Below are 26,382 nucleotides of genomic sequence, written 5' to 3'. Positions count from 1 at the left end.
GCTGGCTAGATTGTTGGGCTCAACGGGTAGTGATCAATGGCTCCATGTCTAGTTGGCAGCCGATATCAAGTGGAGTGCCCAAGGGTCGGTCCTCTGGCCTGTTTTGTTCAATATCTTCATTAATGATCTGGATATTGGTGTGGATTGCACTCTCAGCAAGTTTGCAGATGACACTAAACTGGGAGGAGAGGTAAATATGCTGGCGGGTAGGGATAGGATACAGAGGGACCTAGACGAATTAGAGGATTGGGCCAAAAGAAATCTGATGAGGTTCAACAAGGACAAGTGCGGAGTCCTGCACTTAGGACGGAAGAATCCCATGCACTGCTACAGACTAGGGACCGAATGGCTAGGCAGCAGTCCTGCAGAAAAGGTCGTAGGGGTTACAGTGGACGAGAAGCTGGATATGAGTCAACAGTGTGCCCTTGTTGCCAAGAAGGCCAATGGCATTTTGGGCTGTATAAGTAGGGGCATTGCCAGCAGATCGAGGGACGTGATCGTTCCCCTCTATTCGACATTGGTGAGGCCTCATCTGGAGTACTGTGTCCAGTTTTGTGTCCCACACTACAAGAAGGATGTGGAAAAATTGGAAAGAGTCCAGCGGAGGGCAACAAAAATGATTAGGGGACTGGAACACATGACTTATGAGGAGAGGCTGAGGGAACTGGGGATGTTTAGTCTTCAGAAGAGAAGAATGAGGGGGGATTTGATAGCTGCTTTCAACTACCTGAAAGGGGGTTCCAAAGAGGATGGCTCTAGACTGTTCTCAGTGGTAGCAGATGACAGAACAAGGAGTAATGGTCTCAAGTTGCAGTGGGGGAGGTTTAAGTTGGATATTAGGAAAACCTTTTTCACTAAGAGGGTGGTGAAACACTGGAATGCGTTACCTAGGGAGGTGGTGGAATCTCCTTCCTTAGAAGTTTTTAAGGTCAGGCTTGACAAAGCCCTGGCTGGGATGATTTAATTGGGGATTGGTCCTGCTTTGAGCAGGGGGTTGGACTAGATGACCTCCTGAGGTCCCTTCCAACCCTGATATTCTTTGATTCTATGACTGGAGTCGGTGGCTTTCATTTACCCACAGAACAAGTACAGCCGAGGCAGCAGCAGCAGAGAAAGCTTCCCTCACCATTGTGCCTCAGTTCTGTTCCGGAGCAATCCTCCCTAAGGGTGTGAGCATAGTTTAGTGTCTGCATCCATTCAATTGTTGGCCCCTCTGATCTGCTAGGAAGAGGCGAGACTGTCTTGTTCACACACATGCATTTGTGTGAGTGTGTGCGTGTGTGTGAATGGAAAGTCCAAATGTTCTCTTCAGCTTTTGCCGGCTTCTGTGTATGCCAATGTTGCCTAGATACTTGAAGGAGAGAGCCACAGAAAACAATTTTTGGCTAAAATAAGTCGTCTTTGTTTTTGCAGATAAACTTTTGAGAGTATATAAAATAGTGATAGCAAATTCACCTGATGCCTAGTTGGAAGGTAATTCTAGGCTATTTCATATAATACCCTATCACTCATTTAACAGACAAATAGTTTTCATTTGGAACCAAAATCAACTCTTTTTAATTAGTCTTATGTATTTTCAAGACACACACAGAGGGTTTTGAATTTGAAAAGATGTGAATGTACATGGTGAGATGAATTAGAAACCCTTTATCATGCATACGCCAACTGCACATATTCTTGCATTATTTTAGTCTTTCTACATTTTAAATATCCCCTTTTGTAAACTGGATTGTCAGAGCTTACAGGGTTGAATGAGGTTTTCAAAGCTCAATCATCTGAAAAAGACATTACCAAAAAAAAAAATTCAGGCTAAATGGTTGTTTGCAACTTTGATATTGTGTCAGCTTCATCTTTTGGTCCCTGAATAACCGAATGGTAATTCTTATCAAGCTAGCAAAATGGAAGTAGAATTCACAAATACCTGATTTGGTGACAGGGAACACTGGAAGAGCAAGAAATGTTGGAAATTCAATTTAATAAATGAAGATAAATGTAATGAAGTAGAACAGAATTAGTTGCAGAAAGAAAAGGCACATCAATAAACAGACTTTGTGAAGACAGTTGGGCTGAAGGTGCAAGTAATGTCTACAGCATATTTTTTTGTTAAACATGCTGTTTCCAACTAATCGATTAGAATCAGTTGGCCAGATTCTGTTTTCAGTTTTATATGCATGGAGCCCTGTTTAAAGACTCATTGTGAGTTACTACAGAGAATTCTTTCCTGGGTATCTGGCTGGTGAATCTTGCCCACATGCTCAGGGTTCAGGTGATCGCCATATTTGGGGTCGGGAAGGAATTTTCCTCCAGGGCAGATTGGAAGAGGCCCTGGGGGTTTTTTGCCTTCCTCTGTAGCATGGGGCACGGGTCATTTGCTGGAGGATTCTCTGCACCTTGACGTCTTTAAACCATGATTTGAGGACTTCAGTAACTCAGACATAGGTGAGAGGTTTATTGCAGGAGTGGGTGGGTGAGATTTGGTGGCCTCCATTGTGCAGGAGGTTAGACTAGATGATCATAATGGTCCCTTCTGACCTTAATATCTATGAATCTATGTGTTTGCCCCATTTAATTTCAGAGGGTTATATGTAAAAAAGAGAACAGTGGATAAATCAGCTACAAGAATTAGAGCTGGGAAAATCCATTCACATTGAATAACTGATCAATTTTGCCCTTTTTTCTCTTCATCAACAAACGATGAAATTTTTGCTGATTAATTATTTAAAGCTTAATGAATATTTCATACAGATGGATTTCACATGCTTACTGTATATACTCTAAGTATGTTCTGTTAATTGTTACTTCTGTGGGTTTGGTCATCTTAGTTCCCTGGTATTGTTCCTCGTCCCTGACAGGATGAGTGTAAAGTGTATCCAGATACCACCATTATGGATATCCTAGAAATGCATTTAATAGTAAGAGGTCAAAGGTACTTTTTAAAAAAGTTATAGTCAGAGTATATACTAGAGTATAGTTAAGTACTGATGGAAAGGGGAAGAGAGGCGGGCTGAGCAGACTATCACTGAATTTTTTCTTTGAAGAAATTGGGATGATTTTGGGAAGAGAAACGAGATGGGGAGGGTTTCAGGAAGGAGTCAAAGGTAGGGAGGAGGCACTGGAGTTTTAGGCCCAGCATTCAGTGAGGTAGGTGAAGTAGAACTGGTTAGATAGAAACAAAGACAGTATTACTGAATAGAAAGCAAACTGCATCTGAGTAGGGTGGATTGATTTAAATCAAAGCAATTTAAATCACTAAGTTTAATCATGATTTAAATCAGCAAGCAGGAAACCTTGATTTAAATAATCAATTGTAATCATGTTTTGCATTTGTACTTTTTAGTTATTTTCTTAAAGAAAGGTTGATTCTCATCAACTAGTAATCATTAAAACATATTTATTTGCTATTAAATATAGTCTTTACACAATTTGGAACTATTTTTTGCTAACCTGAAAGATACAGTGTATTCATACACATTTATGAAAGCAGCTTAATCACACTTTAGATTCTTAATTTTTACATTTTTATTTTACAAATTTGTGCATGATGCACTTCTTACTTATTTTATGATGTTTAATTTTTTTGATTTGTGATTTATGTCAAGCTCTACCTGGATGGAAATTCAAATTAAGTTAAAAATGCACAAAAACAGCTCTTAGTCTTATTTAATAAAAAAAAGTTAATCTTAAATATTCTGGAAACATAAGAAAAGTTTATCAAAGTTTATTAAAACATGTTCTGCATTTAAAACTGATTAATTAAATAAAGGAAGTATTATCTGGAGTTAGTGAATTGAACTGATTATTTTTGGTCACTATGTCCTTCAAGATTTTAGAACTAGTAGATCTCATCCTCTCACAGCTGGAAGAGGAAAACAAGCTTTCCTGTTGTTTCAACTCACAAATGGTTTCTTAACTTTGAATGAACTAGTTGTTGAATTGCTAGGTGTTAAACTGAAATGAAGAAAATATTCTCTCTGCAACTGCAGAAGAGTGTGCTGCTGTCAAAGCTGGTTTAGCTTGTCAACAACCTCAGGTTCTAGATGCTTAGCCTGTGACTTCCACCAATTCAATGGTTTGACTTTCTTTCAAACTTGACAGCAAATATGTACTACTTGATATATTTGTATTTAATTTGTTATTTAAATAGATCATAATAAGTTTAGACCTTAACACAAGTTGTCATTTTAAAATTTAATTTTAAGTAGGTTTAAAAATAAACTTGTATTTAATTTAAATTTAAAAATAATATTTTTTAAAAATTATCACTTTTTATCCAACCTGCATCGATGGCAGTCTATGTAGTCCCAGGTCTTCCCCCAGAGACTATCACCAGCATGGAATCAGGAGCAAAGATAGTTGAGTAAGTTGGGATGAATTGGGGTTGAGGAATGACAGTATGAACAGAGTGGTAAAGGATCCCATAAGTGGAAAGAATACTGTTGACAATGGAGATCATCAAATTAGTGGAGGGGAGGGAATAAGGGAACAATTTTGCTTTAATAGAATCCCATCCTTTTGTGCTGGATCAAGATAAATATGATTTTATCCTCTGATCTGAACAAGAACATGAAAAGACCTGCAGAGGGCTCACAGACGGCCTTAAGTATTAGCTATCTGCACATGAAACTGTTTATGATAAACAAGTACATATAGCAACCCTATGATTCCATTTAAATATTAATTGATGCCCTACAGAATTCTCCTCAGTTGCATCGAATCCCAGAAGTTCTTCAATGCACAACAGATTGCATTTCTTACAGTGCAAGTGAAACTTGTCTAGGGGGTTGATGAAAATGGGATTTGGAAGCAGTTTGTATCATCTGAATTTCAACAGTTCAGGGACTAAAAATGCTGTCTGAGACCTGTCATCATTTGTAAGGAACTATGGAAATTCTGGGAGAAGGATGATCTTATGATTAAGGTACAAAGCTGCAAGTAAAGAGGTTTGTGTCCAATTCCCAGCGCTGTAACAGAACACCTGTCCAAGACACTTAACCTCTCTATGTCTGAGTTTCCTCATTGAGCAGATGATAATATCCAACCATGTGAAGTACTAAAGTAAAGAAAAATTCATTAATGTATGTAGATCTCTATATCTTAGATAGTAGAAATTCTAGAAGTGCAGCCTATTATTAATAATTAGGGATTTCCGAGGGAGTTAGACTTGGTCTTCAACTTTCTTTAACTCTATACATGAATTATATACATTATTAAACACAAAACTCTCTGGATTATGGCAGAAAGCAGTCATACTGTGTAAAGGAGACTTGAAGTCTTTGTATTCTGTTTCCATTTTGTTGTGTACATAAGTTCAAGAAAGACTCAATATACTTGAACATCTTCCATGGCAATATTTTCAAACACCATATGTTATTGTATTTGCACTTACTATCTTCTCAGCCATCACCATTCTCTAAACCAGTGGTTTTCAAACGTTTTTTCTGGGGACCTAGTTGAAGAAAATTGTTGATGCCCACGACCCAGTGGAGCTGGGGATGAGGGGTTTGGGGTGTGGGAGGGGGCTCAGGGCTGGGGCAGAGGGTTGGGGTGCAGGCGGGGGTCAGGCTCTGGGGTGGGGGTGAAGGCTCTGGGATGGGGCCAGGCTGAGGGGTTTGGGGTGCAGGAAGGGGTTCCGGGTTTGGGGACGGCTCAGGGCTGGGGCACAGGATCGCGGTGAGGACTTACCTCCGGAAGCTCCCGGTCAGTGGTACAGCCAGGGTGCAAAGGTAGGCTTTCCACATGTCCTGGCACCGTGGGCTGCGCTGCGCCTGAAGCGGCCAGCAGCAGGTCCAGCTCCTAGGCAGAGGTACACAAGCAGCTCTGCGCAGCTCTGGCCTGCAGGCACCGCCCCTCCCCCCCCCCAGGTCCCATTGGCCAGGAACTAGCCAATGGGGGTGCGGACCCGGTGCTCAGGACAGGGGCAGTGTGTGAAGCCCCGTGGCCCCCTTGCCTAGAAGCTGGCTGCTTCCAGGACGCAGCACGGTGTTGAAGCAGGTAGGCGCTGGCCTACCTTAGCTAGGCAGCACCGCCGACGGGCCTTTTAATGTCCTGGTTGGCGGTGCTGACTAGAGCCGCTAGGGTCCCTGGGTGCTGAGCAAGGTGACCCGAACTTTGAAAAACACTGCTCTAAACAGTCCTCACCTGGGCTATATATTGTGATTTTTTTTTTTTGAACCTCTTGAAATAAAGTCTGGTAGTGGATATATTCACTTGTTATTGAGATAACGTAAGAACCAATGGAAGAGGTCTTTAAATATAAATATTAATTACAAAATGAACTCAACTTCTGCAAACACCTCATAGCTCAGCCAAGGAATCCAAACTACAGGAGGTGTTTGGTGGTGGTTGATGTCTGTGTTTGGATGGGGAATTTAAAGGGAGGGTTGTTGAGAGTGCCATTTTGTTGGACATTTTGGGGTTACCTGCAAGTTTTTGTTTTACTGTGTGAAAGGCACCTTTTAAAAATTGGAATACTGGAAATAAAAATTAAATAATTACACTCAAAATCCTTCACACACACAAAATCCCTCACTGAATACACTGGATTCAGCCTAACTTGTCTAATTGGAGCCTTTCTAAAGGCAACAGTTGTAGGACTTCTGAAGCAGACAATTGAAAGATAAGGTATATTCTCTGGTTATACTTGCATGTACAACTGTTACAGAAGGAGTTACTGCGAATAATGGACAGGATAATGGAAAGAACAATACCTGGTTCTAGCAGCTTAATACTGCTAGTACATAGTTTTAAGGATTTACCCTGTCTGTTTCACTCAACCAAGAAATGATTTGACTTAGTAATACTGTACGTGAAGAGACTTATTTCTTTATGCACTAATGATGAATCTGTACCTGCCCTCAACTTAGGGATTGGTTTCTGTGTAAACTGGAAGAAACTCAGTTATTTGAAAAACCTGTTTCTCATATAGTCACTCTAAATGGGATCCAAGAGAACTCATGAGCAAAAACAAAAGAAGCGGTTGATACCAAGTGGAACTAGAAGAGCTGGGCAGATGCGCTCAGGCCTCTGAAGCTCTTTGTTCGTGCAGAAAAGCCCTGGGGAAGTGGCTTTACAGTTATGCTGCAAAATGGTGTGTGCGCCTCCTTGTTTAATACTGACATTTTACTGCAGGATCACTCCCAATGGGATTCTCTACTGCCACTGGCAAGTTAGGAGTATGAACTGTTAGACTAGTCTCAGCATTCTTGTTCTGAGTGGCTGCCAGGTCCAATAATGTAAATGTGATCTTAAAGAAAAAAAATAGAATACAATTGAAAATAATCACTACTCTTGAATAATAATTGTGTGTTGCAAAAGTATTCCTGTCAAGATAGCCACAGCTAGTGATGTCACTGCTTCGTTAAATTGTATGCATGGTAGGAAGAGTGGGGAAATTGCAACATTGTGGATTGTGAGTTTAAGATTTGCCTCACTGTATTGGACCACTGATCCAAGCAGTCAATCCTCAGAACTCATTGTCATGGGATATTGTGAAGACCAAAAGTGTAACTGGATTAAAAAAATAATTAGATAAGTTCATGGAGAATAGGTCCATCAATGACTATTAGCCAAGATGGTCAGGGACACAATCCCATGCTCTGAATGCCCCTAAAACTAATTCCAGAATCTGGGACTGGACAACAAGGGATGGATCACTCAAAATTGCCCTGATCTGTTCATTCCTTCTGAAGCATCTGGCACTGCCCACTGTAAGAAACAGGATACTAGGCTAGATGGACCATTGGTTTGAGCTAATATGACTGTTCATATATTCTTATCCTGCCAATTGCACTGCAGCATAGGATGAAGGAAATATCTATATCTTTTATGACTATTATGGGTACTTCAGTTTACCTGCATGATTTTATGGCTACATGGAGTTGAATCAAAAGGTGCTGTTAGGAAGAACAAGCAGGTGACAAAACAATGGTCAGAGGTAAGATGCTTTTCGGATAAACTTGAGGGGAGTAAGAAAATAGTGGCTGGATTATTAAATGGGAAGATGCTATTTTCAGGCGCCAGGCAAAGTTACATAGCTGGTTTGCCACGGCTGAGGGTCTAAGATCAAGAGAACACTAAACAATTAAAAACTTGTCCTCTAGCAAGGGAGGGAGGCTCAGACCTCAGTCTGTTCATGGAGAGGCAACAGACTGACCCACAGTCCCTGCGGGATGGGTCTGGGGCAGGTAGGCTTGCCCAAGCTTTGAGAAGAATGAAAAGCTTTAGGTAAGAGCCAGGCTTTTTGTTGTTTTTAACCCTTTTCTCTCATTGCTGTGTACTGTTGGGTGGATACGTTTGTTTTGGCAAAGCTGTTTTAAGTCGCATTAATCATCTGTTGGTCACAAGCTCCTGGAAGAAAGTTTCTTGCATGGGCTAAATGCAGTTGGGTCTGTCATGTTAGTGCATTGGGAAATGGAGGCTGTAACACAGAGACCCAGTTCTCAAGTGGTTGAACTGCTGGGTTCCACCTTGTAAGAGATGAAGAAAGCAAAGCCTGTCACCTGAGGGTGCACTTGTGAGGTAATGGAAAGGGATCAAAGGCCTTAGCTCTCCCTGTAACCATGCCAAGTGGTCAATACTCAAATCTTTTCCCGAAGGAAAGCAAAAAAAACCCAACCCCTCTCTGCACCAGATCAGTTGGGCAGTGTGTACTCCTTTCCTCCTTTTTCCATAGTTCACTTGTATTTTTACAGAGAGCACTGTAATGTACCTTGCCTGTCTTGCATCTTTCTTATTAAACAAATCTCCAATTGTTTTTATGGTAATACATATATATATATATATATATATATATATATTCTATCTCCACAGGAAATGGTGTTTAAATGAAACCGCACTTCATTCAGATTTAGAAATTACAGGTGTAGTTTACACATTTTGACCCATCCAGTTGTCCTAGATGGATGCTGTATTAAAATTATAGGTAACAGCAGTAGACACAAAGGTGTCCAGCATCCTGCTGAATCTGCCTTCTGAGTTTAAAAGCTCAGATAGTACCAAAAGTCAGCATCTCTCTTTAATGGGAGGGGATCAGAGACGTGATATCTGACTTTGGGAGATAATTGGCCGCATACGCCCCATAAGTTATTTGTGTATTTGAATTACGCTTGCAACTTGGTGTTGGAGGGAAGCTGTTTGTTCTACGTTACCCTTTAGGTGCCCTGTGCATTAGTGCTCTACTGCAGTATCTCTGTAAAAGGTAGGCAGTTTGCAAGGTCATGGGAGTGGGGAGAGGACAAATGTCATAGCTACTGGAGCTGTTCTCAGTCCTGCAGCCTGGGGGGAAATGGGATATTCATGGTGGGTCTGTGTTGTGGGATTGCAGATATGGTTGGAGATAAAGGGAAAGAAGAGATTGTTGTTAGTGGGCTGCTGTATGTATTTTCTTTTATTCATATTATAAGGTGGAGACTGTTGAGAATTGCTGCAAATTGCTCTAAGGAAACTGTTTTCTCAGTGTCTACTGTACTCAATGACTATTAATACACTGTTCCTAATTATGGTAAATAGTAATCCCTGTTCACTTCCCAATGTAAATTGATCGGTAGGGAATTCACAAAGCACCCCTGGCTGACAAAGTAACATTTCTCAATTAGTCTTTCACTGTCTTATCTGGCTGGCCTACAGAGACAGGAATGCAGAAAAGTAAACTCTGTGTAACTGGGAAAAATATTGTATGACTTTAAAGCCAAATAAAGTAGAGATACTATGGAAGATTCTGAGCCCAGTATTGAAATCAGTATTAATCAGGTGGGAGAGAAAATTGGATTCTTTTGGATTCCCTTCTTTTTAAGATTAAATAAAAGTAAAATAATTATACTTTACAAAACATTGTAACCCTATAACCCTATCCCTGAATCTTCTCTATCCCCAAAAGGTGCAGGGTGGAAGCAAAGCCACTTTTTAGCTACTGTTCTTATTCAAGTAGTGCCCCTATGGGTGCTCCACTTAAGGTATGCCTGTGCCCCACTCTGCTTTGATCAGAGATTTTCCTTAGCAGTGCCCGTTTGGCCCGCGCATGTGCCATTGATATCCTCCTGCCTGCACCAAGGCTATATCAGGCTGCACGAGCAAACTGCCCTCAGTTCCTTCTCATCCGCCTTGCCAATTGCTACTCAAGGGTTGGTCATACCAAGAGGTATTTTCTGCCACAAGGACAGCACTTTCTCTGTTCTTGGACTTTGGTCTTCAGTTGAATGTGGAAAAATCCACACTGACTCCTGTTCAGAACTTGTGATTTACAGGGGAATCCCTGTATTCCTTAGCATCCAGGGCCTTCCTTTCCATGGACAGACTCATGATGAGCATGTCTACACTTGCAGATGTAGAGCACTTTGAGTTAAACCTGCCTTCAGAGAGCACAGTAGCTTGACAAAGCCCTGGCTGGGATGATTTAATTGGGAATCGGTCCTGCTTTGAGCAGGGGGTTGGACTAGATGATCTCCCGAGGTCCCTTCCAACCCTGATATTCTATGATATTACCAAACCTTAGCAGAACCAGTCAAGGGAGCCCCCAGACTTCAGTGAGAAACTGTACTCAACTTCTCGGTCACGTGGCGGCTTGCACCTCCATGACAGAGCATGCAAGGTTATGCCTTTGCTGCTTCCAGGGTGGCTCAGATCAGTTTACTTGCCAAACAGATATAGTCTAGACAAGCAAGTGTCAATTCCCCAGCTGGTGAAGCATTCCCTACACTGGTGGAAGGTCTATCACAATGTAGGGGGTGAGGGTTCCCTTCCTCCAACTGACGCCAACGGTAACCGTGACCGCAGACACATCTCTGTTAGGATGAGGGGTGCACCTTGACACTTAACGGTGCAGGACAGATTGTCACCCCAGGAAACCACCCTTCACACCAACCTGTTGGAGCCCAGCACCGTCAGAAATGCATGCTGTAATTTTTTGCCTCTTATCAGGCACAGGTATATCAAGGTCATGATATACAACATGGCCTGCGTGTTCTATATCAACTGGCAGAGAGGAGTGAGATCCCTTTCCCACTGCACCAAAGCGTTATGGTTATGGAACTGGTGCATAAAATATCACATTGGAATTTCAGCAATGTATCTTCCGGGCAGACAAAATGTCACAGCCAACATTCTCAAAAGGTGTTTTTCCCAAGACTATGAATGGGAGTTGGATCCCCAGGTCCTGGTCGGCATTTTTCAGATTTGGAGGTTTCCAAATGTGGACTTCTTTGCCACTGCGGTGAAAAAAAAAAAGTCATCTATTTTGTTCAAGGGTGGGTTTAGATTGCAATTCCTTGGAGGACGTCTTCCTTCTTCCCTGGATGGGGAAGCTGTTTTATGCTTTTTCACCCAACATCTCTGATTCTCAGTGGTGAACAAAATCAGATAGGTCAAGATCAGTCATTCTAATTGCCTCAACGTGGTAAAGACATGCATGGTTTCCTTACCTGCTCCACCCAGCTCTTTATCCACTGGCAAATCTTCCAGTCATTCCCCAACTTCTCTCCCAGGCCGCCAGTGGAAGGCTGCTTCCCAATCTGAGCATTTGCTGCCTCAAGGCGTGGCTCCTCAATGGTTTGCTGGGCTCAGGAGTGAAAGTAAGTCTAGGGACTTACCGGTACAGGGCTGGGCTGGGGCTGGCTCTGGCTCTGGCCCCCGGAAGGGGCGGGGCCTTGAGCGGAAGGGGCAGAGCTGGGGGTCAGAGCCAGCCCTGGCCCAACCTGTACTGGCAAGTGCCTCCTTCCCCTCCCTTCCCCCCTGCCAGGGTAACAGCAGCAGCTGGGGGCTCTGGCAGCGGTTTAAAGAGCCCTGGGTGGTAGCGGCGGCTGGAGCTCTGGGCCCTTTAAATCGTCCCTGGAGCCTGTCGGAGCCCTGGGGAAGCGGCGGCAGGTCTCCGGGGATGATTTAAAGGGTCCAGAGCTTGGCCGCTGCTACCACCCCAGGCCCTTTAAATCGCCGTCCCAGCCCCACCGCCGCTTCCCCAGTGCTCCAGCGGCAGGGCTCTGGCAGCAATTTAAAGGACCGGGGGCTCCAGCTGCTGCTGGGAGCCGCAGGCCCTTTAAATTGCACCTGGGGAAGCCAATCCGGCCCAGTACGGCGCACCGGCTTACTTTCACCTCTGGCTGGGCTACAGTCATCCTCTTCTGCAAAGGTACAACACATATTGCTAAATAGTAGGAGCCATCAGACTGTAGAGGACTGACTTGCCCATGTGACTTCAGCTTGTAGCTGTGATTCTACACAAGGGGTGAGAGGGGTTTCCACCCACAAGAGAGAAACTATATAAGCCCCTGGAAATCCCTCCATTTTGTCTTCAGCTGGCTCAAGAGATAGCCTCTCCACCCCAAAGGATGCCTGAAAGAAACTGGAACAAAGGCCAGTAAGTACAGGGGTGTAAGTGATTGCTAGACCCAAACTAGAAGGAGGCCAGTCTGTCAAAGAAGCTTACTGGAACATCTCTGAGGGTGCGATTTACCTGCATTTAGTTTCCTACTGTATTAGGCTTAGACATGCGTGTTTTATTTTATTTTGTTTGGTAATTTACTTTGTTCTGTCTGTTATTACTTGGAACCACTTAAATCCTACTTTTTGGATTTAATAAAATCACTTTTTACTTATTAATTAACCCAGAGTAATTATTAATACTTGGGGGGAGGGGGGCCAAACAGCTGTGCATATCTCTCTATCAGTGTTATAGAGGGCGAACAATTTATGAGTTTACCCTGTATAAGCTTTATATATCTTATATACCGGACTCCTTGTTGTTTAAATAGTAGGAAAGATTCTACCAGAAATACTTACTTTCAAAAGTGGAGAAGATTTAATCACTGGGGTGAATTCCAGAATGCTGTCCCTGAATCTGCCTCGCTTCTGCTCATTCTGGAATACCTGTTGCAACTAAAAAAAACCAGGATTGTCACTGAATTCCCTGAAGGTTCATCTAGCTGTCCTAACAGCTTTTCATACCATTATTGAGGGGCTCTCCCTGTCTGCTCACCTTGCAACCACAAGATTCTTGAAAGGTCTGAGAATTTCTTCCCACAAATGAAAGTCCCTCCCCAGCCGTCTGTGAATGTGGTTCTTAAAAGTCATATGAAGTCTCCTTTTGAACCAATGGAGACCTCCTCCTTATTGAATTTGTCTATGAAAACAGCCTTCCAAGTGGCTATTACCTCCAGAGTTGGAGAGATTGGGGCATTAACGGCAGGCTCTACTTTCACAATATTTTACCAGGATTAAGGTTTCCCTAGAATCGCAGGTTTCTTCCTAAAGTGTCTTCTGAGTTTTATCTAAATCGGGTCATTTACCTACCAATTTTCTTTCTGAAACTGCACAATTCCAACAGGGAGACTGTTCTCAATACTCCAGATGTCAGGAGGGCATTCTAGATATAACTAAACTATTTCATAAATCCCCTAGACTGTTGGTTTCGTTTGCAGACAGATCAAAGGTTCTGCCATTCCTAGCCAATGGGTCTCAGAATAGATTTCTGGGTGTATTATACTTTGTTACAGTGCTGCCAACAACCCCCCACACCCTTCCCCCAGCTGCCGTGTCAGCTCATTCAATGAGGTCACAATCTACGTCTGTGGCTCTACTTAAAAAGACCCAATTTCTGAGTTCTGCAGAACTGCTACATGGTCTTCTGTACATCCCTTCTCCCGACACTATGCCTTAGTGAATGCCTCCAGATGTGATACAGCAGTTGGCAGTGCAGCTCTTTCCTTTGTAATGACCTCTACTCCAAAGCTCCCCACCCTGCTTATGGGGATACTGTTTGGGAGTCACCGGAAGTGGAACGCCCATAGGGACACTACCCAAAGAAGAACGAGAGGTTACTCCCCCTGTGCAGTAACTGTAGTTCTTTCAGATGTGTGTCCCTATGGGTGATTCATTACCTGCCCTCCTTCCCTCTGCTTTGGAGTTTCCTTCTGAGACTCAGTGGTGGACAAGGTACTGAGGGCAGTTCGCTTGCACAGCCTGATATAGCCTTGGTGCAGGGCACGAGCATATCAACAGCACATGCATGGGCCAAACGGATACTGCTAATGAAATTCTCCAATAGAAGGTACGTGGAGCACACATGCACCTGAAGGGGAGCATCCATAGGGGGACAAATCTCGAAGAACTACAGTTACTGCACAGGGTGAGTAACCTCTCTCTGTTCTCAGGGCTGCAATAGCATTCACTGTATTTGCAGTCCTGAAGTGCACTGGGGCACAGTGAACCCCAGCAGAGCTGGGCTCTGTGCATGCCCGTAGTACAGACTCCCTAAATCAGGCTTTCCACATATAGAGGAAGCACACAAATTCCCCCTGAGGGAGGGCTTCCAGCAGCCGCCCCTGATGGAGCAAGATTTGCCTTTTTGTGTCTATAGTATTGCAATGTACTGATCTGATTGACAAATGCTAGAACATCCTAGATTTGGTGCAAAGCAGAGGAAGCGTAAAAACATGACTCAGCCATTTTATCAGTTGAAAACCTTCAGGGTTATTACTTGGCATTTCCATTTTCTAGTAGTGGTTTGTTTCTGATCTTAAACGGCGCACCCAAAGGGAGGGAGCCGTGTTGCATAGTGCAAGGTAATAATTACCATACTAATAACTGTGATGACGTACATGATCATCAGCTAACTCTGATATGCTTATATGAAATGCAAATTGAAATTCTATGAGTGATTATGTGGAGGGAAAAAAACAGATTTTTTTGTTGTTGTTGTTGTTCTGTCTGTACTGCACTTGGAAAGACAACAGATAAAGGAATGATTTTATCTTTAATCTTGGAAGTGGGAAAGGGCTTGCTTATCATTGACAGTAATTTGTATACTAACTTGAAGAATGTTCTAATGAAAAGACCTGAATCCATTGCTGTGTAGGGAATCAGCTGCTCAGTGTCACAACTCAGGAAATAAGGTGATGATACTGTAGACGTGAAGTATATTGTAGCACTCAGGCTGTCAGACAATTGTATCCTGGAAACAGGGTTTGTTTGTTTTTATAATTATGTTGTCCCTTCATCAGATTGTTAGAATTATTGCTAAGAAACAGAACTGTATGCCTGCCAGAAATGGAAACCTTTACAAATACATTTTGTTTTAGAATTCACCTTTTTTCTTATAGGAAAAATTGAGGGGCAAGTAGAGTGGGTCTTCCTAAAACAATCTTTATTCAACTTACTTTGATTTATATGTAAAAATCTAAGATAGATAGCATTGATCAGTTTGACATGTTTCTCCCTTTCCTCTGTTACGTTTCCAAATGTACTTATGTCTGGAAAATTAAAACCCCCTCAAGTCATTTATAGTACAGAAGGCAATGAGACATATTCTAGGGATCTGAAGGAAGCACCTGACAAGTAGGAGTTGCAATAGTTTGTGTTAGTCAAGAAACCAGCATCTTTAGTACAAATGCTGGGGAGTTATAAATAGCAGCATGAATTAAATGAGTGAAAAATGGAAGTGTTTCATCAGTTCTTGGCTGTTGGCGTGTACTTTATTTTTTTTAATCATAGGGAACTACAATTTTAAAATATATATATGCTTAGCACTTTGTATCTTCAAATCATTTCATCACCATTAACCACTTAGGTCAGGGGAGCTAGCGCCCTCACAATGGAAATATTGTGGGGGCTCTGCCCCTGCATAAACTTGCATATGCCTGGGGGGGAAGCAGGAGACAAGTAGGACCCAGAGAGGCTGGAGCAAGCCACCGCAAGGGCTAGGGAGCAGGGAACAGGACCCGGAGGGGCTGGAGTGGCTGCTGCAGGGCCCAGGATTGGGCTGAAATGCTCCCAGGATCAGGTAGGAACCCCTGGGACCCAACTTCCCAACTGGAGCCAGCTGCCTGCCCCTCACCAAGTTTCTGTACCTCCCCTTAGTCCCCCTCCGATCTGTCTGCCCCCCATTTCCAGGCACTGACATAGGTCCAAATCAGCCAAACATTCATACTCATGTGACTTTACCCATTGAATTCAATGGGATGTAAAATTATTCCTATACGTAAATGTTGGCAGAATCAGGCAAAGACTGGGGTGTCATCTTTGCCTTCTAGGAATAACTCCCATGTTCATTTTCTTTGCACACAACCAGGGTAGCCCCCGTGGCTTCTTTTTCCTGTGTGCTCCTTTCCTGGTCACGTTGTATGTAAGTGTGCATCTGTTTTGTTAGGTTACAGAGCTTAATTAATATCCTGACAGAGAAATACCTATTTCTTACCTCCTGTCTGGAGGAAAACTTGTTTTTCACATTTGCAGGTGATTAATACCTTAATACACACTTTAAAACATATTTTCAGTACACATACATAACTCCTTACATAGTATCTATATGTCCAGCTCACAACAATATTAAGGACCAGGGTGACACCGGCTTTCCTTTTAGACTTCACATAATGTTTTTTGGTGAACCAAAATGTACATACTGTACCAGTTCCTGTAACCCCTTGCTAGTTGGCATTAAGGGCTTCTTGGGTCACAAAGCTGTGAAACGGAGAAGATAACTGACTTGCCTAAGAGCTGGAATTAGAATTTGGGAATACAGTAGAACCTCAGAATTATGAACACCAGAGTTACAAACTGACCAGACAACCACACACCTCATTTGGAACTGGAAGTATGCAACCAGGCAGCAGCAAAGACCAAAAAAAAAAAAAAAAAAGGAAATACAGTACAATACAGTGTTAAACGTAAACTACTAAAAAATAAAGGGAAAGCAGCATTTTTCTTCTGCATAGTAAAGTTTCAAAGCTGTATTAAGTCAATGTTCAGTTGTAAACTTTTGAAAGAACCACAATAACATTTTGTTCAGAGTTATGAACATTTCAGAGTTACGAACAACCTCCTTTCCTGAGGTGTTCGTAACTCTGAGGTTCTGCTATACTTGATTGCCATGTCCATTCTTAGTCCGCTAGACCATACGGCCTTTCTTCGTGCAACACTGTTTTTTCTAAAGTGAAATTTGTCATAGCGGGAAGGTCCCACTCAGTGAGTGGGCCACTGCGCTACTCTCTAAACAAAGCAGATGCATAGCACGGCTGCCATCCTCTCTGTGCTTCTGCAGTGATGGCCTTTTGTGCTTGTTCTGAATAGGTCAATGCGGAGAAGAAGCTTTGGGGACAGGCCATGAAGGGATCAATGGATCCACACTTACACAGGTGTTAGGCACTCCACTCATTTGGCCCAGAGGGGCAACAGCCACTATTCCAGTTCACAGTCAGGAACAAGCAGCTGTGGAGGTGCTGCGGTGCAGCCTGCCCTCAGATTGGGAATTTTTTATTTTTTTATTTTATTTTTTGGTCCCATCACAAAGCCTTGTTACTTGGAGTTTGTGTGAAGAAAGGTGAAATTCGGCAGCAGCAGCCAGAATAATTTTTCTCAGATGGTTAAAAGTTCTAGTTAACTAGATTCTTACTTAAAGTGGTTTGCATCATTGGCTAAATAACGATTGCCCCGCTGCCAAAAATACCTGAATAAAAGAGGCTGGTGGTTTTCCTCTTCCTGCTGTCAGACAGAGAAATAACACTCTCCGAGATTTCTTTTCCAGAGGTTGGTAACTTTAGTCTCAATGAGATTTTCTTTTCTCTCTCTTTCAGGACAGTTATTCTGAGTGAAGGACCCTGCAAAGCCTACTAAGTGGTTATCATGGGCTTAATTGCATTTTTGAAGACCCAGTTTATAGTTCATCTCCTCATTGGGTTTGTCTTCGTTGTGAGTGGGTTGATCATTAACTTCGTCCAACTATGCACACTAATCCTCTGGCCTATAAACAAGCAGTTTTATCGCCGAATAAACTGTCGCCTTGCCTATTCGCTCTGGAGCCGTGAGTATACTATGATGGGGATGAGGTCGTAAAAAATTATTGAGTAGAGTTTTGGTAAATCCTGAGGCTGTTGATTAATCGCAGCTAACTCACTCCATTAACTCAAAAAATTAATCATGATTAATCACACTGTTAAACAATAGAATCCCAATTGAAATTTATTAAATGTTTTTGATGTTTTTCTACATTTTCAAATATATTGGCTTCAGTTACAACACAGAATACAAAATGTACAGTGCTCGTTTTCTGTTATTTTTATTACAAATATTTGCACTGTAAAAATGACAAAAGAAATTGTATTTTTCAATTCACCTCATACAAGTACTGTAGTGCAATCTCTTTGTCATGAAAGTTTAATTTACAAATGTAGGTTTTTTTTGTTTATTACATAACTGCACTCAAAAACCGAACAATGTAAAACTTTATAGCCTGTAAGTCCACTCAGTCCTACTTCTTGTTCAGACAAACAAGTTTGTTTACATTTACATTGGAGATAATGCTGCCTGCTTGTTATTTACAATGTCACCTGAAAGTGAGAACAGGCGTTTGCATGGCACTTTTGCAGCTGGCATTGCAAGGTATTTACGTGCCAGATGTGCTAAACATTCGCATGCCTCTTCATGCTTCGGCCACCATTCCAGAGGACGTGCTTCCATGCTGATGACGTTCATTAAAAAAAAATGTGTTAATTAAATTTGTTACTGAACTCCTTGGGGAGAGTTGTATGCCTCCTGCTGTTTTATCCGCATTCTGCCATATATTTCTTGTTATAGCAGTCTTGGATGATGACCCAGCACATGTTGTTCATTTTAAGAACACTTTCACTGCAGATCTGATAAAATGCAAGGAAGGTACCAATATGAGATTTCTAAGGATAAATACAGCACTCAACCCAAGGTTTAAGAATCTGAAGTGCCTTCCAAAATCTGAGAAGGACGAGGCGTGGAGCATGCTTTCAGATTTCTTTAAAGAGCAGCACTGCGATGCGGAAACTACAGAACCCAAATCACCAAAAAAGAAAATCAACCTTCTGCTGGTGGCATCTGACTCAGATGATGAAAATGAACATTCATTGGCCCGCACTGTTTCGAATCATTATCTAGCAGAACCTGTCATCAACATAGACACGTCCTCTGGAATGGTGGTTGAAGCATGAAGGGACATATGAATCTTTAGCGCATCTGGCACGTAAATATCATGTGACGCTGGCTATGACAGTGCCATGCGAATGCCTGTTCTCACTTTCAGGTGACATTGTAAATAAGAAATGGGCAGCATTATCTCCTACAAATGTAAACAAACTTGTTTGTCTTAGCGGTTGGCTGCACAAGAAGTAGGACTGAGGGGAGTTGTAGGCTCTAAAGTTTATCACATTTTCTATTTTTGAATGCAGGTTTTTTGGTACATAATGCTACATTTGTAAGTTCAACTTTCACGATAAAGAGATTGCACTACAGTACTTGTAATGGGGGAATTGAAAAATACTATTTCTTTTGTTTTTTACAGTGCAAATATTTGTAATCAAAATAAATATAAAGTGAGCACTGTACGTTTTGTATTCTGTGTTGTAATTAAAATCAATATATTTAAAAATGTAGAAAACATCCAACACTATGTAGATAATTGGTATTCTATTATTGTTTAACAGTGCGATTAATCACAATTAATTTTTTTAATGGCTTGAGAGCCCTAGTAAATCCTGAAACATATTGGAAAAGAGCATCAAGTTAGATGACCACCACACCTACGTGTAACTTCATTGACACTCCTAAAGGACTGGCAGGTCAAGCCCGTCAATGATCCCCTGCTGCCCTGTCTGATGGGAAATGAGTACACTTTCTCTTCTAAATATCTTCTAGATTCCACGCAGAAATCTCTGTTAATGCAACTTTAAAAGGACATAGTCTTCCTCTTCTTGTGCCCTATGTTTTGTCTGCCTTGTCTCCTATCACAAGCAACTCTTTGCCTTTTCTTCCACTGCCCCTTGTGCTTGGCCCTGTGAATGGTACTACGTTGCTCTCAGGGCCATCCTTAGGATTTATGGGGCCCTACATAGTATTATTAAACTGGTGCCCCTATGCTCCATTGTAGGCGGTCCCCAGCCGGTGCCACTGACCCCAGTGTGTCAAGGGGGCATAGCCACTACCCCTGCCCGTCGACTCCCAGAATCCCCCCCATTGCTGACACACACCAAGCTTCGTACGCAGCAGACGCTGTGGCAGCAGCTCAAGGCAGGCTTCATGCTGTCACATGGGGGCTGCATCTTGCCAGAGCCCACGGGCCACCTGCAGCCCCTAGCCACTCCTGGCTCCCCACGAGCATTCTGACAGTAATAACAACAATAATACGTGTGTGTGTGTGAGAGAGACAGAGACAGAGCCAGTGTGTGTGTGTAACTGTGTGTCTGTGTGTTTGAGACTGTGTGTGTATGTGACAATCTGTACTGGGGGACTGTGACTCGTGAGAGACAGAGTGTATGTGGGTGTGAGAGTCTGTGTGTGAAAGAGACTCTGTGTGTGTGTGTGTGTGTGTGGGTGTGTTAGGGAAGTGTGAGAGACAGTGAGTGTACTGTCACTTTAAGTCTCCCCCTCCCTCCCTCCTCAGCTTGGCTTTCCCCCTTTCCCCCGCTGACTCACGTGGAAGTTTCACTCCTCCTGTCCCGGCCCCAGACCGAGTGGCGCAAGCAGGGTCCAGGGAGGGACTCTGCTCCGGGCAGCGGTGGGCCGCACCGTCAGTGACCGGCCATGCTGCCCTGGGTTCCCCAGGGCTGGGGCGGCAGAGCCGGGGGCTGGAGCCCTCGGCCAGCCAGCTGAGGAGCAAGTGAGGGAGGGGGCAGGGTTGGGGGTGGGGAGAAGCCTGCCGGCCCAGCGTGCGGGAGGGGCCGGAGAAGAGAGGATTCCAGCCTCCGCCAGCGTGGGGAATGGTTCCCCAAATTTTTGGGTGCCGTACACAACCATGTATGCTGCATATGCCTAAGGATGGCCCTGGTTGCTCTCCTTCTTCACAACCTTCCCCAAAACTCCTGTACTTCATTGGGCTTCACTCCAGCACTCCTGCTCTCTTCCGGGACTTTGCTCACTATTTAATATGGGGCACAATTTCCAGTATGGGTGTCTAACATTAGACTCCTAAATCTGTATTTAGGCACCTACCTCAGTGGCCTGATTTTCAAAAAGGGCTGTTTACTTTAGTGGGAGCTACTGGGTGCTCAGCACTCTTGAAAATCAGATCACTAAGGTAGGTGCCTCAACAGGGATTTAGGCTTCTAATGTTAGATGTTAACGTTTAAAAAATCATGGGCTCAAAACGTTATAAACAGATGTACTCTGTAGCAAGAGCGATGGAAGCTTCCTAAAAGTAGGGGGGCCACTGGTGCGCCCCCCCCCGCACAGCCTCTTCCCCTGAGGCCCTGCCTCTACACCGCCTCTTCCCCCTGCCCCCCAGGCTCTGCCTTCCACACATGCCTCTCCACCCCCTCCCCCATCACTTGCCTTTACGGTAAAAATTGGTGGGGTCATGGCCCCCTGGCTCCCGTGTTTCATAATCCATGCTGTAGTATCTAAAATATAGATCAAATGGTAGGGGGCGGGAAGAAAACTGCCAGAGAAAAATGTTGTTTTCAAGTTTATAGGAGGATATTTCAAAAAATACTTATTTTTTTATATTTCACTGTGTCCCTTTAATATATCAAAGCACAGCCCTGCAAACATTTACTCACTCGAGTAATCATATTGACTTCACTGGGAGAATGGCCTTCCTGTGTCATCAAGGCTTGGTTTGCAAATGTAGGTTTTTAATTTATACAAGAAGTGAATATTAAGCATGGAGAGTTATCCACTGTATACCAGCTAAAAACAGATTAGTTTTTAAAATGCCTATATCAATCTATTGCCTATATTGAAAATACCATATACTTATGCTCCAAAAGGAACATAGCAGTTGAGCAAGATCCTAGGTGCAATCCAATTATAGCATTTTATGTGTTAGTTTGTAGCCTACTATACATTTAAAATCTGTGAGAAATTAAACTATGAAAGTCAAGGTTTATAATGTAAACACAATCTCAGCCTTAACAGTGCAAATGGCCTGTAATGGAAAAGCTGACAGAACTTTAATTGTGGTTTATAATGAAGAAAGTGATACAGCCTTATAAACCTAGCAGGGCAAGTGTTGCCATTTATAACATGAATAAGGAATACTGACTAACATATTTCGGGAGTGGAGCTATAGTTTGCATTCCATTCTACATGGTTGGTTTTGGTCACTTATTTATAAATATTTCTTTTAAGCTGGTGCCAGTTCTCAGCTCAAAGATAACTTTTTAAAAAAGCAAGTTCAATAAAAGCCACTCAGTCCAGCTTTGTGCGCTGTAACTTTTTTCTTGGTTTTATGAGGTGTGCTTAGTATAGTAATACTTATCCATGGCAACTGTTATTTTATGTGGCTGACCTGGGTCATTGTAGAACCAATGGTATCCCAGATATAATACACTTCAGGTGATTCAGGATAACTGGCGGTGGTGATAGAACAAGAAGACCCAAGCTGGGCTTAAACTGTGATCTTGGCATTTGCAGAGTCACTGTGACAGATATTGCAACCCAGTGCAGTACCTGTGTATTAAATTTATGAACGGTTTATGTATGAATGTGTTCTTCTCCATGGAGGAGGGTTACCACAGCTCCACCAGGAACTAAAAACAGTTGGGGAGTGATCAAAGCGAGTCACTGAGACTGAACAACTCTAGGGAGGTACCACCCCAGGACTATTTTGCATACACTGGTTCAAAGTGGGTTTTCCAGAGACTCAAAGAAAGAGCTCTTGCTATACAAAGGCTGAGTTTGAAGTGACACAGTGCCGTCTTTCTGAACCAGCAAACCAATGTTAACTTTTGTCCAAGGGGCCCGATCCTGCTGAAGGATTGGAAGTACTTTGGCCCCATAAGACTGATGTGTTTTTCTTGATATGTTTAGTGTGGGTTTAAATCTGTTTATTTTTTATACATTTTTCTCTGTAAAACTTTTTCAGTAAGAATAAATGTCCGTGCTTAGAAAAAACATGGTTTACTGGTAAACCACACCTGTCATAGCCCTCGGAGTGAAAGCAGAGCCCAGCCACAGGCTGTTAGCAGACTGGCATCCTGGGGATAATACAGTGTAAGGCAGGGGTCTGTGCAGCCTTAAAACTGCTGATCAGAAAGGAGTGGGACAGGGGTCCCTACCCAGAGACAGGTCATGGCAGGCGTTCTGAAACCTGAGTGGGCACTCTGAAGTAGACTGTGGTGGGAGGATACAGATGTAGGTCCCCTGAAACTGTGACAGTCACCATTTAGGTGGGAAACGTTTTTTTTTTTACCTTTGATGTGGAGTTATTGAGTGACAGTAAATGTAACACCGCAATGCCATGTTTACAGAATCACTTTTCAAAGTACAGCCGTGCTTTAGAACGAAGACTACTGCATCCTCAACTCAAGGTGTTGAGCTCTTTGTTTGTTGCCCCATGCAGTGAATTTAGAAGAGTGTCAGTCTAAATTTTTATTTTTTTGTTTGGTTTGTTGTTTGTGGGTTATTTGGTTGGTTGGTTGGTTGGTTGGTTTTTTGCCATCAGTGTAACATTAGTTATCACTTTTTGACAAGAACTTGCTAGCTGTGGTAGCTGTGATATACATTATCAGGAAGATTATTTGGAGTGGAAGGTCATTCACACATGTACTCAATTTCATGAAGCTTGAATCTCTTGCTCTAACACATCTCAACTAAAATCGTCAGTATGGTGCTTTGGTGAATACCACCTTCCTGTGGTAAACCAGTGCTGGAGTATCTCTCAGGCTCCCTAGAAATAGAAAACACTTCAGAACATATTTAATTTATGAAGAGAATCTGTATTTCAGTGTTAGTTCTCTTCAAATGACTCATGCTTATTAATAGGGCAGTATGCTTAGTTTAGTCCAGTTGTAAAAATAATATCTTAAAATCTTGGTATCTTGAAACTACTGTCCTCTTCACTCTAGAGCAGTAGACAGATGTATCCTGCCACTCTTTGGCTTACTTTGTTTCTGGATGGTTTTCCTCTCGGGAGGCAACAGGAGCCCCTCTTCTGGCAAGCTGAAGCTCTAGAATCCGAGAGGGGTTGGGCTAAATTATAAGCATTTTTTTTTTGTTAAAGTTAAATCTTGTTGGCTCGCAGGCAGTTAGAGCGAGTGTCCAAACCATCCTGTAAACAAAAAAACAAGATTTAAGAGAATAGGCCATAGCATTGACAGGATCAGTTTGAGACTAAATATCTGGAGCCCAATCCTTTTTTTAAAAAAATCACCAAAAGAAATAAAAGCCCCACTCCTTGATGTATATGCATCATATATCAGTGCTTCCTCGTAGTAACTCCCCTGTTCCCCTACCGTCATATCTCAGTATGAGCGCCAGGAAAAATCTCACAAGAATATTTCAGAGTAATTGGTGGGAATGTTCTCATACCAGTGGATCCATGTCTGGCTCTGTTGAATTTTTGTTCTCTTTGGAGAGGAGAGCTCAGGTACAGCTTCCATCCTTTTTTTAAGGAAGATTTTTTAAGAGCAGAGAGTAGAGTTTGATACAAGAGATGTAATAACATTAATCTCCAGAAAGAGAGAGGCAATTTGTCCTGTGTCTAGCATAATAAGGTTCATTTCTGGCTGCATAAAGGAGCAAGTTATTGACTAGTCAACAGGATTAAGAGTAGGTGCTGTGGAATAACACACTGAAGTCATTGAATAATCCTCCAGTAACCTGAGCCCCAAATATCTTAAATCCAAGGACAGCTCCATCAATGGTGGGCCCACTTAGTGACATCCCCCACTTCTTGCATTTTAAACATACTGGACTAGATCCGGCTGCAAACCTGCTACAGTGAGGGTGGTGGTGGTATTTGTATCGTGCCTAAGGACACAAAATGAGGATCAAGGCTACATGCTGTGCAGACATGCGGGAAAGACAGTCTGTGTCCCAAAATGTTTGCAATGTGGAATAGGACAAGACCTAAATGGGTGGATACGATTTTTTTTAAAAAGGGGTTGAGGAGGACGACAGCTATGATGAAATGTAGTCTAGTTGTTAATTTATATTGAGTCCCCTGTACAGTTGCTTCAGACATTTTATAACAACACAACAGGGTTTTACTCCATCTCTTATATATATTTGACTGTTTAATTCTTTATATAGATGATGTAATAAGAGTTTTACTGATCTCAACAGTGGCTAAGATTTCTTCCACAGGATAGCAAGATAATTCTATTTAAGGTTTACATATTTGTGCATTAATATATGTTGAAGCACTAAGTTTGTATGACAGGTTTCAGAGTAGCAGCCGTGTTAGTTTGTATTCACAAAAAGAAAAGGAGTACTTGTGGCACCTTAGAGACTAACAAATTTATTTGAACATAAGCTTTTGTGAGCTACAGCTCACTTCATCGGATGCTGTAGCTCACAAAAGCTTATGCTCAAATAAATTTGTTAGTCTCTAAGGTGCCACAAGTACTCCTTTTCTTTTGAAGTTAGTATGGGAATAGTTTAAAGTATACCAGAGGTTTATTCACAAACCTCTCACTGAAACCACCAAACATGCACTTAATTGATGCATTTCATCACTTAGGAAATAGGGCTGGCCAGGTTTGAGAGAAACCTGTAGTTGTAAATTATGCATCCCTGTTGATATTCTCATTTCCTCCCTTCTTTAAATCACAGTGGGAAAGAGTCAGACTTGATGTACAAGTTACATTAGTCTCTTCATACCCATAAAGGGGCCCTGAATAAATGAGATCTAAGTGAATAGGCTTGTGGATATGACAAGAAAAGCAATTTAGATAATCAGTCCTGGAGAAGCTAACCCCTCTTTGATTAACGTAGAGCAGTGGTTCTCAATTTTTTTCCATACTCAGACCCCTCTGAGTCTGCCTCATGTCTAGTCTGGATCAAAATTGGACCCCAGCCCATTTAGCTATATGGCAAGGGCAGGCTGGAGACCTTGCTACCACCACGTGGAGAAGCCCTCACATAGAGAGACACTGCCCCAACTCATCCAGCCAGTGCCTTATGAAACAAAGCTGAAGTGCAAAGCTACATTAGTGAATGTTCTATTGATGGTGGGAATTCTAAATATGCAGGAGAAGAGAAGGAAAGCTGAAAAGGGGTGGGTAATGAATGTGACATCAGAGAGAAAGATGAAATGGAGGGAAGGATAGAGGAAACACAAATGTAGAAGAAGAGTTAGAGAAGGGAGAAGGAAAAGGATCTTTCTCTTTCCTTCTTTTGTAGACTAAATAAAGGAGAAGCAATTTCTCCTTCTGTTCTTACCCAGTAATTTCTCTGAACTCTCCCCGTTCTTCCCCATGTGTCTCTGGCTTTGTGTTGGTAACCCAATAGAGAATTATTACAGTCATGTGTTTAATATTAAAATATACTGCAGAAATTCTTGTGGCATTGATCCATTAAAAGCCCATGATATTGGTTTGTTTACCTCAATCAAGCATATTTCATATGAACTCAGTGGAAACATTAGGTTGAGTCTATGCATAATTTGTGTTCCACCTGGGAGGAGATGTATCCACTTTTAGTAGAAAGGTCTACTGC

General features: G+C 42.4%; 1 protein-coding gene across 2 annotated transcripts in view; it reads left to right on the top strand.

The window, feature by feature from the left end:
- The window catches only part of AGPAT3 (1-acylglycerol-3-phosphate O-acyltransferase 3), a 132,983-nt gene that overhangs the window by 87,050 nt on the left and 19,551 nt on the right, over nt 1-26,382 (top strand). For both annotated transcript variants that reach the window (XM_084611966.1, XM_084611965.1), the window contains exon 2: nt 17,556-17,782. In XM_084611966.1, coding sequence (XP_084468092.1) covers nt 17,605-17,782 — 178 coding nt within the window. In that variant the 5' untranslated portion in view covers nt 17,556-17,604. The remainder of the gene's footprint in view (nt 1-17,555; nt 17,783-26,382) is intronic.

This window comes from Lepidochelys olivacea (assembly GCF_965140295.1).
Source record: "Lepidochelys olivacea isolate rLepOli2 genome assembly, chromosome: 1".
Classification (NCBI taxonomy): Eukaryota; Metazoa; Chordata; order Testudines; family Cheloniidae; genus Lepidochelys; species Lepidochelys olivacea.
This window is presented reverse-complemented; position numbering and strand designations above follow the sequence as displayed.